This window comes from Dermochelys coriacea, chromosome 28, assembly GCF_009764565.3.
Source record: "Dermochelys coriacea isolate rDerCor1 chromosome 28, rDerCor1.pri.v4, whole genome shotgun sequence".
In the NCBI taxonomy this organism is placed as follows: domain Eukaryota; kingdom Metazoa; phylum Chordata; order Testudines; family Dermochelyidae; genus Dermochelys; species Dermochelys coriacea.
In genome coordinates this window covers 4779336-4795580 of record NC_050095.1, presented here as the reverse complement: position 1 = coordinate 4795580, position 16245 = coordinate 4779336, and the positions used below count along the sequence as shown (strand labels likewise).

The following is a 16245-nucleotide window of genomic DNA, read 5'->3' as shown; positions in this document are numbered from 1 at the left end:
GACTCAATATCCCAGTTACATGTTTTATTAACACAAACAAATAAAACCAAGAACAACATCAGTAAGGCTAAATGACTATAAATACTACTCAGCTAACTAAGGGTTAAACAATACAATGATAAAGTTCAGGTGAAAATCAGTAAATCAATGAGTTAACCAGGATATTGAGTTGGAATCAAGTCATCAATTTAGTCAAACCATCAGATTAATACCGCAGAAAATCAACCCTTATAATGCCAAAAACAGCAACCCGAGGAGAGAAGTGCATATTTAGTGATGCCGAAACCCCAATGGGAGATTTTCAACCAGGCAGTGCATTCCAGATTTAGCCAGCTGAATTTTTCAATACAGAAACCAAATGATTTCTTACATTTAGACCACAACCTCAAAGCTAATTACAGTTTTCTCCTCATATTTCACTATTGCATAGCTAATACTTTTCCTCGCCCTCTCGCCCCAAAACACAGATACAGACCTTATTGAGACATTCGTAAAAGAAGTTCAAGCGGCTCTTGCTGAACAATACATATCTGACAGCTCAATTGCTTGCACTGCTTCCATAGGTACAGGAGCATGCATGCTGTCATTTCATAGGGCAGAGTTTTACAGCTATTAAGATTTGGGGAACTATTTTTCTTAGCATCTTCCCTGTGTAGATTTCAGAGGTGTTCACACACTCACATGAACTGAGCCACAATGTTACTCCCAAATCTAACAGAAAGGCTGGGAAGGCTCCATGTTCATACAAAAAAAACCCAACAGACAAAAATAAAAAAAAGGAAAATAAATTTCAAAGATTACAAGGGGCTGGATCTCTGCAGCTCTTCATCTTTGGATTCACCTGGAGTAGGAACTGTAGCTGCAGCTGAGGAACCAGGTAATGGCATAGACGGTCCAGCACTTCAGGCTAGCAGGCTTTTCAGGTACAAGGAGACTAGTGAAGACTGCGTAACCTGTCGACGTTGTGTTTCATTCCCCAGAGGGATCAGTCCTGGGATCCTGGCAGTCAGTTTTTTCTTAGATGACTTAAACATAACATAGAATGCAAGACTGGTCACACTAGGTCAGACCAATGGTCCAGCTAGCCCAGTGGGCTACCTGAGAGTGACCAGTGTCAGATGCTTCAGAGGGAATGAACAGAACAGGTTTGCTGATCTGAAAGCTGAAGGACTTCCACCCTTACCTTTAACTTTATTGTTGCAGATTCCAGCATACTCCACCCCCAAGGTCTCCGGGCAAATCAGTTGTGAACTAATCCTTCAATACAGATGCACCCCACTCCAGTTGAAGTGAGACAGAGTTTGGGCCAATGTCAGTTTGGAAAAGCCCCGCTTAATCCAGCGGTTTTCTCAAAATATCTGCGGTCATAAACCGCATGTTGTGTGGACGTGCGAACCCCAAAGTATTAAACATGAAAGAAACATCAGGCCAGTAACGAGGATTCCATGGCCAAGCCTGAGAGTTAAACAGCTGTGCTTTAATAGCTGGGCTCCTCAAATGGAAAAGGGGACCCAGCACCCATAAAAATAACCGGTTGCAACAATAAATCATCATGCATCCATCACCATTTTAAATTCTGACATCTCCTGCCCGATGCGTCTTTGTTTAGCAAACAAGCAAACTGGGGAACTCTGTGGCTGTTACCCTCTAACTGTGTAAAAGGTTCCACATCTTCTCTCAAGCAATTTTCTTCTTAACAGAAAATTTATTTTAAAGTTTATCAAAATAAATTCCATTTGAAATAGAAATAGTTACAGTCTATACTGCGTCACTATTTTCATACATGCTATTTCTATGTTCCCCCACTCTAATTCCTTAGGAGTGAGGTTTTACTTTTCAGGATTAGCCACCATTTCCTATATAGTAGGAGGGAGCAGGGAGAGAACTAGAAGAAAACCTGAATTATACTGTAACACTGACAGTTATCACAGAATCAGCCTCTTACTTTACACTAATTAACTTAATATTTAATTACATTGTCACTGATAATTTATTCAAAGATTACAAAATATAAACCTATAGGGAGGTTTTCTCTTAATTCCCATTTCTACCCAGTGAGCTTTGTGTGAAGTCACATTCTTCAATAACCTAGGAGCCTTCCGTTTCTGAGAGTTCATTTCTCCCCGAGTCTTCTCCCATAAGTGTGGGTGGAAGGGGTCTCACATTACGTGGGAAGATCGCATCATGAGAAAAAACACCTGTGCTCTACTTTCACACTTTCTAATCTTTCAAAGTGGCAGGAGGCAGAGAAGTGATACAAATGCATTAGATTCAAGAGCAAAACTAAGAGACCAAACCAAGACTCTGGACTCAGCATTCATGTATCCTTCAGTCTGAACATGGAATCTGATACACTCCCCCCTTGGCTGCCAATATTTCCCCAGCATGGAAGTGCTTTTTGTCCAACAAGGCAGCCAGATTGGGACCCATAGGCATGGAATGGCTCTGAAGGAATCAGCTGTTTCTCTCTGTGCTTCATGAAACTTTGGATCCAAATGGTAAAGGACAGTTGTTCCCAGTTTCATCATGGCATCATTTAGGTGTGTGACAATGCCACTTAACTGGGGAGCAGCTTTCTAAAAACAGTTTACCTGGGCTACAGGTCACCATAGCTTCCATCTCTGGGGTGAAAAATCAACCACTAGTACCTGCAATTTCTACCTGAGTTCTTGTCAAATCTTTGACCTTACTTGGAGTAATTTTACACTTCTCTGGTGTAGAATTCTTCACCAACCACACAATATATCAGTAGCGATAGTGAGGTATAACTCCCCCAAATATGCCCTTTTGTTTCTTTAATCTGATGACACAGATTTAAATTAGGGACTAAATGCAGATGCGTCTTAGAATCCCTGTAAGACACCAAATGTCAGGTATCTATTCAAAATAGGTATCTTTCTGCAGCTATATCACATTCATCATGGATTTCATTTTCTACACATTTGCAGCATCTCCCAGGAGTGAGATGAACAGAAATGTCACTTCCATTTTTCCCATCTCGACCTACATAGGGATTGCATTTCCCAAATAATAGGCAACATGCACCTGATTAGGAAGAGGAGATCTTCAGGAGCAACCTCCTGCAGGGCATGAGGCCATAACTGCTTTAGGAGCCAAATGCATGGGTGTTTTGCTTAGTTCCAAATCAATTACTAGGGAATCCTCTTCCCAACCCTGTAGGGAAATACTGACCTTACCAATTGAACAACAGGGGGATTGGGATGGCGATGGGGAATAAGGGAATCCCTGTGATTTACCCTATGTTCTTCTGTTGTTACAGAGGAGAAATGACATTTTTCCCTATCCCTGCTCTTTGTTATACTTCAATATATTTTAAGTAAGGAAAACGGTAGTAAAAATATCTACTCTCCAGCAAAATGTGAAGCAACATCAGAGCAACTGGGAATGAAACAATTTTTTCCCTGAAGGTGGAACTTGATGACTAACAATTGCTTTTAAATGTGGGAATAGTATAACTGTGATGCTCAGGGTTTGTTAAGACTAGGAAAAGTGATGGAGTTTAGGTCAGGTCAAGGGGAAAGCTAATGCCAAATACTGCACCTGGACTGCATCTGCACTACAACTATAATTGTCTTTTTATACCAAGATCACTGACTTGAGCAGCCAACACCATGTACAGTCCTAGTGGACGTAAGGCACAGGAAAAAACATTTCCCCTCAATGTAGCTTGTTGGGATCAAACGTCTCTCTCCCACCTGTGGCTGATGAACATTCCTGGCTGGAGGGACACACGCTCCTACGACTCAAAAGGAAAGGAGTTGACAGAAAAGATCACAGGACTGACCCCAAAGATGGGTGAGCAGCAAAAAGGCAGAAGCAAAGAACTGATCTGGGGGAGCTGAGAGACCACCGTGAAGATGGCGCACAGATCACTATATGGGAATTAGCAAATGTGATGTTAAAAAAAAGTCTTTGGCCAGCCCTTGTCAAGGCATTTGTTACAGTTCTCTCTCATGTGCATTTTCTGATGTCTAATAAGGGTTGAGCTACGATTAGGGTGACCAGATGCCCCAATTTTATAGCGACAGTTCCAATTCTTGGGTCTTTTTCTTATATAGGCTCCCATCCCCCCCACCCCCTGTCCCAATTTTTTTTTTTACATTTGCTGTCCGGTCACACTAGCTCCGATTGAAGTTTGAGCCCGTGGAGGGCGTCTCTCCCGTGTGGATTCTCTGATGTCTGATAAGGTTTGAGCGCCGATTGAAGCGTTTCCCGCACTCGGAGCACGAGTAGGGCCGCTCTCCTGTGTGGATCCTCTGATGTGTGATAAGGTGTGAGTGCAGACTAAAGCTTTTCCCGCACTCCGAGCACGTGTAGGGCGTCTCCCCTGTGTGGATCCTCTGATGCGTGATCAGGTTTGAGCTCTGATTGAAGCTTTTCCCGCACTCGGAGCATGTGTAGAGCGTGTCCCCGGTGTGGATTTGCTGATGTCTGATAAGGTGTGAGCTCCGACTGAAGCTTTTCCCGCACTCGGAACACGTGTAGGGCATCTCCCCTGTGTGGATTCTCCAATGTGTGATAAGGTTTGACCTCCGATTGAAGCTTTTCCCGCACTCGGAGCACGTGTAGGGCGTCTCTCCTGTGTGGATTCTCTGATGTATGGCGAGGCCTGAGCTATAGCGGAAGCGTTTCCCGCACTCAGAGCACATGTAGGGCATCTCTCCTGTGTGGATTCGCTGATGTGAGATAAGGGTCGAGCTCTGGTTGAAGCTTTTCCCGCACTCCGAGCACGCGTACGGCATATCTCCTGTGTGGATTCTCTGATGCGAGATAAGGTATGAGCTATAATGAAAGCGTTTTCCGCACTCAGAGCATGTGTAGGGCATCTCTCCTGTGTGGATTCTGTGATGTATGGTCAGGGTTGAGCTCTGGTTGAAGTGCTTCCCACACTCAGAGCACGTGTAGGGCATCTCTCCTGTGTGGATTCTCTTATGTATGGTAAGGGTTGAGCTCCGATTGAAGCATTTCCCGCACTCAGAGCAGGTGTAGGGTTTCTCTCCAGTATGGGTTCTCCAATGTGTGATAAAGTTTGACCTGTGATTGAAGCATTTCCCACACTCATGGCATGTGTAGCGTGTCTCTCCTGTGTGGATTCTACGATGTGTGATGAGGTGTGAGCTCTGACTGAAGCGCTTCCCGCACTCAGAGCATGTGTAGGGCCTCTCTCCTGTGTGGATTCTCTGATGTATGGTAAGGCCTGAGCTATAACGGAAGCGTTTCCCGCACTCAGAGCATGTGTAGGGTGTCTCTCCTGAGTGCATTCTACGATGTGTGATAAGGGCTGAGCTCCGATTGAAGCATTTCCCACACTCAGAGCATGTGTAGGGTTTCTCTCCTTTGTGGATTCTCTGATGTGTGAGAAGGTCAGAGCTCCCATTGAAACTTTTCCCACACTCATGGCATGTGTAGCGTGTGACTTCCAAGTTGATTCTCTCGTGTGTAATAAGGTCTGACTGGCTACTGAAGTTTTCCTCTGGCCTATGCTGACTTTCACAGGCTTTTGCTTTTTCTGGGAGTCCACAACTCCTGGAATCATTCCCTTTGGATTTTCCTGATGACATCCCATGTGGTAATACTTGTTCAGCATCTTCCTGCTGGAGTTTCTCCTTGTTCTCACTTACCATCCCATCATCTGATGGGAGACAGAGAGATTCCAGGCATAGATCACTCCCTGCACCAGAGAGAAAGGAAATCTCAGAGAGAGGAATGGAAAAAGGGGTGAACAAACCAAAATATGTGCAGGAGAGATCAAACCTATCAGGAACTTATTTTCCCCAAACCCTTCCCCAGAGGAGAGAGAGGAAGGGATCAGTTCTGGGTCTGAAGCTCACCAGAACTCTCAGGGGAAAGAGAGATTGGGGAGGAATCTGTTGCCAGTTTTCAGTCAGGATAGGTGGGAAGCCATGAGTGACCTCTGCCCAATGATTCCACATCTGCAGGGAACAATCCTGAACTTGGAGAGCTCACAAGGTCTTTGTAGGGCATCCCAAATGTTTCTTGTACTCATGGATATTTTTTGAGTTGGTTTAATCAATTCCTCACCTGTGCAGGCAGCTCTCAGGAGCATTTCTTTCTCAGAGCCGTGGAGGTCTGGGACCCACGGCTCTTCCCCTCGTTCCAGCTGTGAGATCACACCAGGTTTGGAAACTGGAAACCCTGCTCAAGGCAAAGAAAACAAGGAAGGTCTGTGGAATTTGTGGAATACTTGTCACAAAGAATATTCCACGGTTTTAAGCGCAGCTCATTTTTAAGTAGTAACATCCCAAGGCCTGCTTCCTTGGCTCAAAGTGGCAGGAGAGATATTATTATAAGTCATTAATTACCTTAGTGCCTAAGGGCCAGCTAACAGTGGATCCCCATTGTGCTAGGCACAGTACAAACACACAATAGTAGATGGCCCATGCCCTGAAGAATTTACAATCTAAATAGACAAGACAGACACAGAATGGGGGAAGGGGTAGAACCCACCAGCAGAATGAACTACATGAAGGCGGAATGACAGATCTGATGAACACAGGCATATATCTTGAGACTTTTGTTTTTAATATTAAGACTAGGCCCAGTGTTTTCCAGAAATTGCCGCTATTACTGCATTTTTTTCTGAAATTACTCTTCATTTCTGGAATCACCCTTCATATCCGAAATTGCTGAACAGAGGGTGGGTGGGGCATGCAGGATCACAACCCCCCAGATTTCTGTCTGGAGACACCTCACTCCTCCACAGGGCGCAGGGCAGAGGCTTGGGGCTAGCTGTGGTTGAGACTTGCTGCCAATTTCTTCGCTCCTCATACAAGTCTGGACAACCACTGTGGAGCTTCCCTGGGCAGGCAGGGCACTTGGCAGTGGGCCTCCAGGCTCCCTCATCATGCTGAAGAGTGGATGGTGCTTGCGCTTGTTTTTGGCTGTGTCCACAGCACCTCTCCCCTGCTCATCTTCTCTGCACACAGCTGGTTCATGTCCCATCTCTCCAGCACACAGCTGGCTCTAGGCTCTCAATGCCCAGTGTCTGGTCCCCACCTCCCCCACACAGCTGGCTCCGGTCCCTTCCCGCAATGCACTTTCATCCTCTAAAGGATTATATATAGTTCATATTTGTCAATTACCCTTTTTCATTGCCAGCAAATACTGGCACTAGTTAGGACTGTTATCTGTATATTTGAGGCATCCCCTGAAAGTATGAATATTTCACAGACTATGATGCTGAGATGGGACAGATGATACCAGGGACGGCTGAGCTTCCTCTGCAATCTGGTGTCACTAAGAGGTGATGAACACCAGATCTCAAGCCTGGGCATGCAGAGCTCCAGCTTTTGAAGCTTTGCCCCATGCAGAAAGGAGCAGTGACTGATTTTACCTCTTTCAGGAGACTGAAGACGACAGACTTTTTGGGGAGAAACAGCTGAGTTTGAGCTGACTGAGGGGGGTCTTTTTGGGCTACAAACTGACATGACCTGATAACCAAGAGGTAAGCTTTTAAGGAAGGTTTTAATACACTTTGGAAACTATCAGAGATTCCCAAGAGAACTGATGAGGGGACAATGGTAAATAAGTACTTAGATGCTTTTCTTGTTTTATATCTTTTCCCCATAAGGCACACTGACACTATCATGGATCCATAGGATCTGTGCAATGCCCTGGCTTTTAAACACTCCTTGGGAGGTGCCCCTTGAGTGCACTAGACCTCCAATGGGTCCCATTCTTTCACAAGGATGAGCCATGGAGCTTCAACACCTGAGACTGAGCCTCTGGCTTCAACGCTCCTATTTCAGCCTGTGAGCTCTGCCCAGCAGGTCCAGCTGAACGACACTCCTCTTCAGAGACTGTTCCTCAGTCAATGCACAGAGCAAGTTTTTGCTGTGACATTGGGCAGACTTTTAAAACACAGCAGGGTTTATTAGTCAACCAAAACACAGCATTGGAAAGTCCTTGGATTAGCACAGAGAAGGAAAGAAGACAATATAGTCCAATGCCCTTGAGCCATGCTGGGTGTAGAAAACACTTTGGTTTTCTTTTACTGTGCCTGTCCATTCCCTTCGCTTCTGTAGAGCTCCCTGCGTCTGTGAGCCCAATTCTTCTTGCTCCTAAAAATATAACGAGTCCATATATGCTTCACTCAGTCAAACTGAGATCCTCCCATGGACAGGGGACAATTATTCCCTTCTCTGTCATAAAATCATAGGGACCTCAGGAGGTCATCTAGTCCAACCCCCAGCTCAAAGCAGGACCAATCCCCAATTAAATCATCCCAGCCAGAGCTTTGTCAAGCCTGACCTTAAAAACTTCAAAGGAAGGAGATTCTACCACCTCTCTAGGTAACCCATTCCAGTGTTTCACCACCCTCCTAGTGAAAAAGGTTTTCCTAATATCCAACCTAAACCTCCCCCACTACAACTCGAGACCATTACTCCTCGTTCTGTCAGCTGCCACTACTGAGAACAGTCTAGATCCATCCTCTTTGGAACCCCCTTTCAGGTAGTTGAAAGCAGCTATCAAATCCCCCCTCATTCTTCTCTTCTGCAGACTAAACAATCCCAGTTCCCTCAGCCTCTCCTCATAAGTCATGTGTTCCAGTCCCCTAATGATTTTAATTGCCCTCCGCTGGATGTTTTCCAATTTTTCCACATCCTTCTTGTAGTGTGGGGCCCAAAACTGGACACAGTACTCCAGATGAGGCCTCACCAGGGTTGAATAGAGGGGAACGATCACGTCCCGCGATCTGCTCGCAATGCCCCTACTTATACATCCCAAAATGCCATTGGCCTTCTTGGCAACAAGGGCACACTGTTGACTCATATCCAGCTTCTCGTCCACTGTAACCCCTAGGTCCTTTTCTGCAGAACTGCTGCCGAGCCACTCGGTCCCTAGTCTGTAGCAGGCCATGGGATTCTCCCGTCATAAGTGCAGGATTCTGCACTTGTCCTTGTTGAACCTCCTCAGATTTCTTTTAGCCCAATCCTCTAATTTTTCTAGGTCCCTCTGTATCCTATCCCTACCCTCCAGCGTATCTACCTCTCCTCCCAGTTTACTGTCATCTGCAAACTTGCTGAGGATGCAATCCACACCATCCTCCAGATCATTAATGATCGGTATTCCATTGATGTAAGTTGGTTCCAGCCAGTCCTTAATGACCCATTCATATCACCCCATGACAATTACGTGACAAAACACATCCTGTCTCCTGCGCTTTCTAATCATAGCAATACCAATCACAGAGGGAAACTGAGTTGTGTATTGGCATCATAGAAGTATCACCAAAATTCCCACGTCTATGAAACACACATTGCTCACTGCCCTTGGAGAGAAAGCAAAACACAGGAACTGGAGGTTTGTCCACTAAACACAGTGGAGGACAAGCTGCAATCCTCAAACCCTGGTCAAAAAGGAGATGCATGTGGGTCCCTACCCACAGAGAGGGGCTTGCTAGAGGCCCGATACCTTAGAGGGCATTCCTTGAACAGACCATGGGGGCAGGACAAAGGCTTAGCTACCCCAGAACTGTGACATCACAAAAGCACATTCTGGGGAATTGTGAAATCTAGTGACTCAGGTGTAATGGGAGGGAGAATTAAACTCCCCCAGTGTGTGGAGAAGGCTGGGGAATTAAACACTAAAATTCAGGAGGAACAGCCTCTAATTCTTCTGGAAAAGGAGAATGTAAGAAACAAGAACTGGGCCACGCAACTACAGAAGGGACAGGCTCAAAGATCCAAGGAGCCTGCAGGGAAGACAGCTTGTGGCTGCTGCAGATGGGGAGAGCAGGGGGACAAGACTCTCTCCAAACTCTCACTCCTGTTGACACCAACCTGATTTTATGATCTCTGACCTAGTCTCATGTATTTTTGGCAATTTTACGCTCACTAGAGGTTTAGAGGTAAAATGTCATTATAAGAGTATTGCTTTTTAGCTTGGAACATGCATGGAGGGGCAAGGAGGTGAACATAAATAAATGGGCTATTAAGCTTGCTATGGTTAAGGGCCTTATATTAGGTTGAGGCTTTGTGGAAGCAGTTATGCTGAAGTCTGGGATTTACCTAAACAGGCCTAAGGAGAGAATCCCAGGTCAGATGTTTTGCACCCTCATTTTGAGAGACTAACGAGTAACCACAAAGAGGTGCAATACGCCACAGGATTCTGAAAGAAGGAAGTTTGTGGTGGGGGCTTTAGCAATTAAGTTGCTACGCAGTATCTCAACAGTTGGACCTAATTTCATAGATTGGAATTATTAATAAATAAGTGATGCAAATCATGAGTATTAATGCTTGATGCTTAATTACGGACTTCCCAAAGGCCACATATGGGTTGGGGCAGATATTGACATTATTGTAATCAGAATAAAGGAGCAGATATGGTATACAGCCATCCTATTACCATAAGAAAGCGGATAAAATACCTCTCCGAGTTACCATTTTTTCATTTTGTTGGGTCCCGAGAGAGTGTAAATTGAAGAAGGGCCTCCCTTCTGATGGGATCCCTTGCCCCTCGATCTTTGTTTCCAATGGTGTCCATAACTTGGAAGTATGCACAGTGCAAGACTCTCTTTACTACACTTACCTTAGTCTAATCGTTATGACAGGTTTCAGAGTAGCAGCCGTGTTAGTCTGTATTCGCAAAAAGAAAAGGAGGACTTGTGGCACCTTAGAGATTAACAAATTTATTTGAGCATAAGCTTTCGTGAGCTTCATCCGATGAAGTGAGCTGTAGGTCACAAAAGCTTATGCTCAAATAAATTTGTTAGTCTCTAAGGTGCCACAAGTCCTTCTTTTCTTTTTTCTAATTGTTATGTGACTTGATCCTTGTCTATGATTTCAATTACACCTGTCTGTATTAAATCAAGTTTCTGTGTGTTTCACCAAATTTCATCTTCTCAATTAACTCTGAGCAGCCATGTACAAGGACAAGTTGTATCCCAAAACGTAGGTGTAAAAATTGTACAGGCTACCCTACCACCCTGTGACACCATCAACAAAGTGCCCATTTGTGCCTGAGTAGTGGCCCTGTTATGGGAAGAAGGAATGCAGCAAGGACTCAGGATCGGTGGCCAGGAAAGCTGTGCATAGAGATGGGGAGGTTATCTGTTGAGGGAGAAAAGGAGTGGGAGAGGGAGGTCAAGAGTTAAAATAAAAATATTTGGGGAAAAAATGTATAATGATGTGAAACTGAACAGAAATAAAACTGGAGTGAAGGCTCTAAAGCAACAAGGCTTGGGTAGGGATTCAAGGTTAAAGGTCTGGGATCCCCCACAGCTCTACATCCCCAAACCCCTCCTCCCTCCCACTGACCCACCTAACCCACTTCCTGGGTGCCCTTCCTCCACACTCCCCTCCCCTCCTTCCCATTTCTCTCAGCGGGCACCACCTTGGTACCTTGGGAGCTTCTTGTGTTCCCTCCTCGTCTCTCAGTACCTCATCCCTCCCTGCTACTTCTTAGCTCTAACCCTGGACACACCCTTCCCATTTTCTGGCACCCCAGGATTATCTCCTCCCTCCCCTTCTTCTCCCCTCCCATGGCTCTATTCTTCCTTCACCTGTGGGGTCCTGAACGGCAACATTATGCCCTTTCCTATCAAAAAAGGAGCTCATATGACTGTCACACAAGCCATGCATGAGCCATACACCTATTTACTCAATTTAGAATTCTACAGGCAGCATATTTTCCTCTTAAAATGAGGAAAAGGCATGAAAGCTACAGTTATTAATGTATTTATTAATGTAGCCAATAAGGATACATTAAATGAATTTTTAAAATGACTAAGGGCACCAAAAAGCACATATCCAAAAATTATACTAGTGGGTGGGAGATGAGGCAAAAAAAAAAAAGGGGGGGGGTGGACAAGGAAACTTGTATGACAAATAAAGGTATAAAGTTATTACTACTCAGGTTCTTTAGAGCTTCTAATAACAGAGGGGACAGGACTCCTTACCCAGCAAGACCACAGTCTCATAATTCTCCTGCATTACATCTCTGTAGAGGGCTCTCTGACTGGGGTCCAACAGAGCCCATTCCCCCTTGGTGAAATACACAGCCACCTCCTCGAAAGTCAACGGCCCCTGAAAGAGAAAGAGTCCAACACTCAGTACCCGCTTCCCCAGTCTCAATCCCACTATTCATGGAACAGTGGCACCGGGTAAATGGAAGCTCCGGGAGGCACATTTTAACAGAGTCCCACCCCCACGTTGCTTAGAGCAGCCAGGAGGCATCTGAGGGTAGAAAGAGAGAACCTTTGTGTCTTCCAGCTGACAGAAAGAGGCAGGGTCTTCACATTTATCACATACCTACTAGCCAGAACTTGATATAGGAGATGGGGCTGTCTCTGGACCTTGCTGGTGGCTCCCTGGTAAGAATCCTAACACTCTCCAAATAAAATACATGGAAGAAAGGGGACGTCAATAGTAAAAAATATAAGTTAAAAGGTCAGAATTGTAGAAAATTGATAAGGGAAGCTATCAGAAATCAATGACGAATCAAGGAAAATAAGAAGGAAGTTATTAAACGTATATTAAACACAAAATCAATCCTAACAATTTAACAATTTCAGTGGTCCATTAGTAGATGGAAACGGCAGAATTATCAAAAAATCATGCGGAAGAGGTAAAAGTGTTCAATAAATATTTCTCTCCTGGATTTGGGGAAAAACAGATGATGTAGTCATATCATAAGATGTTGACGACGACACTTTTTCCATTCCAACAATAACTCACAAGGATGTTAAACAGCAGCTATTAAAGGTAGACATGTTTAAATCAGCAGGTCCAGATAACTTGTATCCAAGAAAAAGAAGACTTGTGGCACCTTAGAGATTAACAAATTTATTTGAGCATAAGCTTTTGTGAGCTACAGCTCACTTCATAAGCTTATGCTCAAATAAATTTGTTAGTCTCTAAGGTGCCACAAGTCCTCCTTTTCTTTTTGCGGATGCAGACTAACACGGCTGCTACTCTGAAACTTGTATCCAAAAGTTTTAAATGACCTGATGGAGGAGTGTGATGGACTGTTAATGTTGATTTTAATTAGGACTTGGAACACTGGGGAAATTCCAGAAGACTGGAATAAAGCTAATGCTGTGCCAATATTTAAAAAGTGTAAAAGAGATGACCCAGCTAATTACAAGAGTGTTAATATGACATTGATACTGGACAAGATAATGGAGCAGCTGATACTTGATTTCATTAATAAAGAATTAAAGGAGGGTAATATAATTAGTACCCATTAACAAAGGTTTAGAGAAAATAAATCCAATCAAACTAACTGGATATCCTTATTGGATGAGATCAAAAGTTTGGTTGCAGCAGATAGTATTGATGTAATATACCTAGACTTCTATGAGGCATATGACTTGGTTCAGCACAATATTTTGACTAAAAAAGTAGAATGATACTAAATAAACATGGCATACATTAAATAGATTAAAAACGGTGATTGTAAATGGGGAACCATGGTCAAGTGGATTTATTTCTAGCAGGATCCCACAATGATTGGTTCATGGCCTTGTACTATTTAATATTCTTATCAATGACCTAGAAGAGAATATAAAATCATCACTGATAAAGTTTTCAGTTGCCACAAAGATTGGGGGTGGTGGTAACTAATGAAGTGTCAATAGATTCAGGCTCTAACGCTGGGAGTATGGGAAGTTTTCCCAGGCCTGGCTGGGGCGTTATTTCCTGTTCCACAAGAAGGGAAAGTTCCATTCCCAACTCCTGTGCCTGGAAATTAGGCCCAATCTGACACTACAGCCCGTATTTATCATAGTGACATGATAATAATATGATTAGCACATACCTATGATGCATTTTTTACAAGATGAGTCTTGTGAGGTGTCACTGGAAAAGTTATGATTTGCTGAATACGATTATCCAGTTTGTGTCCATGTATCATGTTTGTATCTGGAGTTACCGATATTGACTATATATCTGTATTTCAAATGTGCTTACTCTGGGTAACACCCATACCTAGCCTTTCAGGTACAACAACGAAGCAGCTCAACAAGTGCGGATGGCTCATCAACAAAGATAATGGACCATGGAATAGCTTAGCCTTCCTGTGAATAGCCTTCAGCCAGCCTATGAGTAATGGCTACTATGACTCAGCAGGGTATGCTAGGGCATGTGACCAGACCACATGACACTGAACTCCACGTTGGTATGTCCATTTTTCCACAAAGTGGACTGGTAACTGACTTTGGAACAAAGGGGTTCCCGCCATATGGAAAAGCTATACAATGTGGGATGTGACATCATCTCTTGGCCTTACTCTCCACACAAGAGAACTCCTGGAAACACTTGAGGAACAAAGACTGAACTGGCAGAAGTGCTGGTCCCAGGCTAAAGGGATTTCTAGCCTGTGTATGGAAACTTGGTGAACTGCTTGTATCATCAGTCAGGGTGACAAATTGCTAATTCAAGTCCTATCTATCTAGCATGCTAGGCTTAGTTTGCATTTTTGTTTATTTTCTAGGTATTCTGCTTTGATCTGTTTGCTATCTGTTATAATCACTTAAAATCTATCTTTCTGTAGTTAATAAACTTGTTTTATGCTTTATCTTAACCAGTGTATTTTGAGTGAAGTGTCCGAGGAGAAAAAAAATCTCAGCTTGGTTAACACAAGCTTGTTGTGCATCTCTTTCCCACATCAAGGGGAAGGAAAACTATATTCATGAGTTTATATTGTACAGATACCTGTCCAGTGTAAGACGGTATAATTCTGGGTTTATACTCCAGCATGGGTGCAAAACTGGGGAGCTGGGAAATTGGCTGTTGTCTTCTAACTGTCCTTGAGTGGCTTAGGTAAAGCACTCAGGTAGCTTAGTTGGATATATGATGCCACCTGCTGTCGTGTTGGGTGATAAGAGGGCTTGGAGAGGCTGGCTGAAACTCCAGCAAAGCAGTGTGAGAAGGGCCATCCCAGCTTGAGGGTTAGAGGGCACAGCAGTTCCCAGAAGCCCCCAGACTGCACCCCGGGGTTGACAACCCACCACTCCCAAGATTACACAAGTCTCAGAAGATTTGTCACATCCTGTCCTCTCCTTTTCTCAACCCTAGATATTTCCTGCCATAGGAGAAGCTCCCACCCTCCTATGCATTTACTACTCCTCTCCCTCCAAGCAGAACCCACCACCAGCTCCATCATAATCCTTACCTGAGCCAGATCCATTGCAGCCATTTCCTTCCCCCTGGGAGGATGGGATGATCTGGAGTGAAACGTGGACGTTATTCTGTAGCCTGCCAGGGCGAGAAGGGCATGTGAGAGAAGTCAGATGGGGCTTTTGTCCATTCCACAAGCCAATTCCCCCCCAGGATTTTTTCCTGCTAATGGACATTCTAGGTTCTGCCACACTGTGAAGCACAGAGTGACCTTATTCCAGTACAGGCCTAGCCCCCTCCCACCACGATGGAACCCTGTGAGACAGAGTGAAACCCTCCCAATAACAGAGGCTCTCAATTACACTTATCAAGTTTGCGGATAATATCAAGCTGGGAGGGGTTGCAAGTGCTTTGGAGGAGAGGATTACAATTCAAAATGATCTGGACAAGCTGGAGAAATGGTCTGAAGTAAAAAGAATGAAATTCAATTAGGACAAATGCAAGTTAGTCCACTTAGGAAAGAACAATCAGTTGCACACATACAAAATGGGAAATGACTGCCTAGGAAGGAGTACCGCGGAAAGGGATTTGGGGGTCATAGTGGATCACAAGCTAAATATAAGTCAACAGTGCAACGCTGTTGCAAAAAAACCAAACATCATTCTGGGATGTATTAGCAGGAGTATTGTCAGCAAGACACAAGAACAATGAGGAGTCTTGTGGCACCTTAAAAACTAACACATTTATTAGAGCATAAGCTTTCGTGGGCTATGACCCACTTCTTCAGACCACAAGACTCCTCGTTGTTTGTGCTGAAACAGACTTACACGGCTACCCCTCTGAAACAAGACACAAGTAGTAATTCTTCCGCTCTACTCCGTGCTGATTAGTCCGCAACTGGAGTACTGAGTCCAGTTCTGGGTGTCACATTTCAGGAAAGATGTGGACAAATTGGAGAAAGTCCAGAAAAGAGCAACAAAAATGATTAAAGGTCTAGAAAACATGACCTATGAGGGAAGATTGCAAAAATTGGGTTTGTTCAGTCTGGAGAAGAGAAGACCGGATGGACATGATCACAGTTTTCAAGTACATAAAAGGTTGTTACAAGGAGGAGGGAGAAAAATTGTTCTTCTTAACCTCTGCG

The 16245-nt window shown here is 44.2% G+C and overlaps 1 protein-coding gene across 47 annotated transcripts in view; it reads right to left on the bottom strand.

Annotated features, from left to right (window-relative positions):
* LOC119849376 (zinc finger protein 420-like) overlaps positions 1–16245 on the bottom strand; it is a 3142523-nt gene that overhangs the window by 1016824 nt on the left and 2109454 nt on the right. For 5 of the 47 annotated variants that reach the window (XM_043503764.1, XM_043503763.1, XM_043503765.1 and 2 more), the window contains one exon: positions 15157–15239. The exons of the other annotated variants lie outside the window; for them this stretch is intronic. In XM_043503764.1, the coding sequence (XP_043359699.1) occupies positions 15157–15239 (83 nt within the window). The remainder of the gene's footprint in view (positions 1–15156; positions 15240–16245) is intronic. 47 annotated transcript variants of the gene reach the window in all.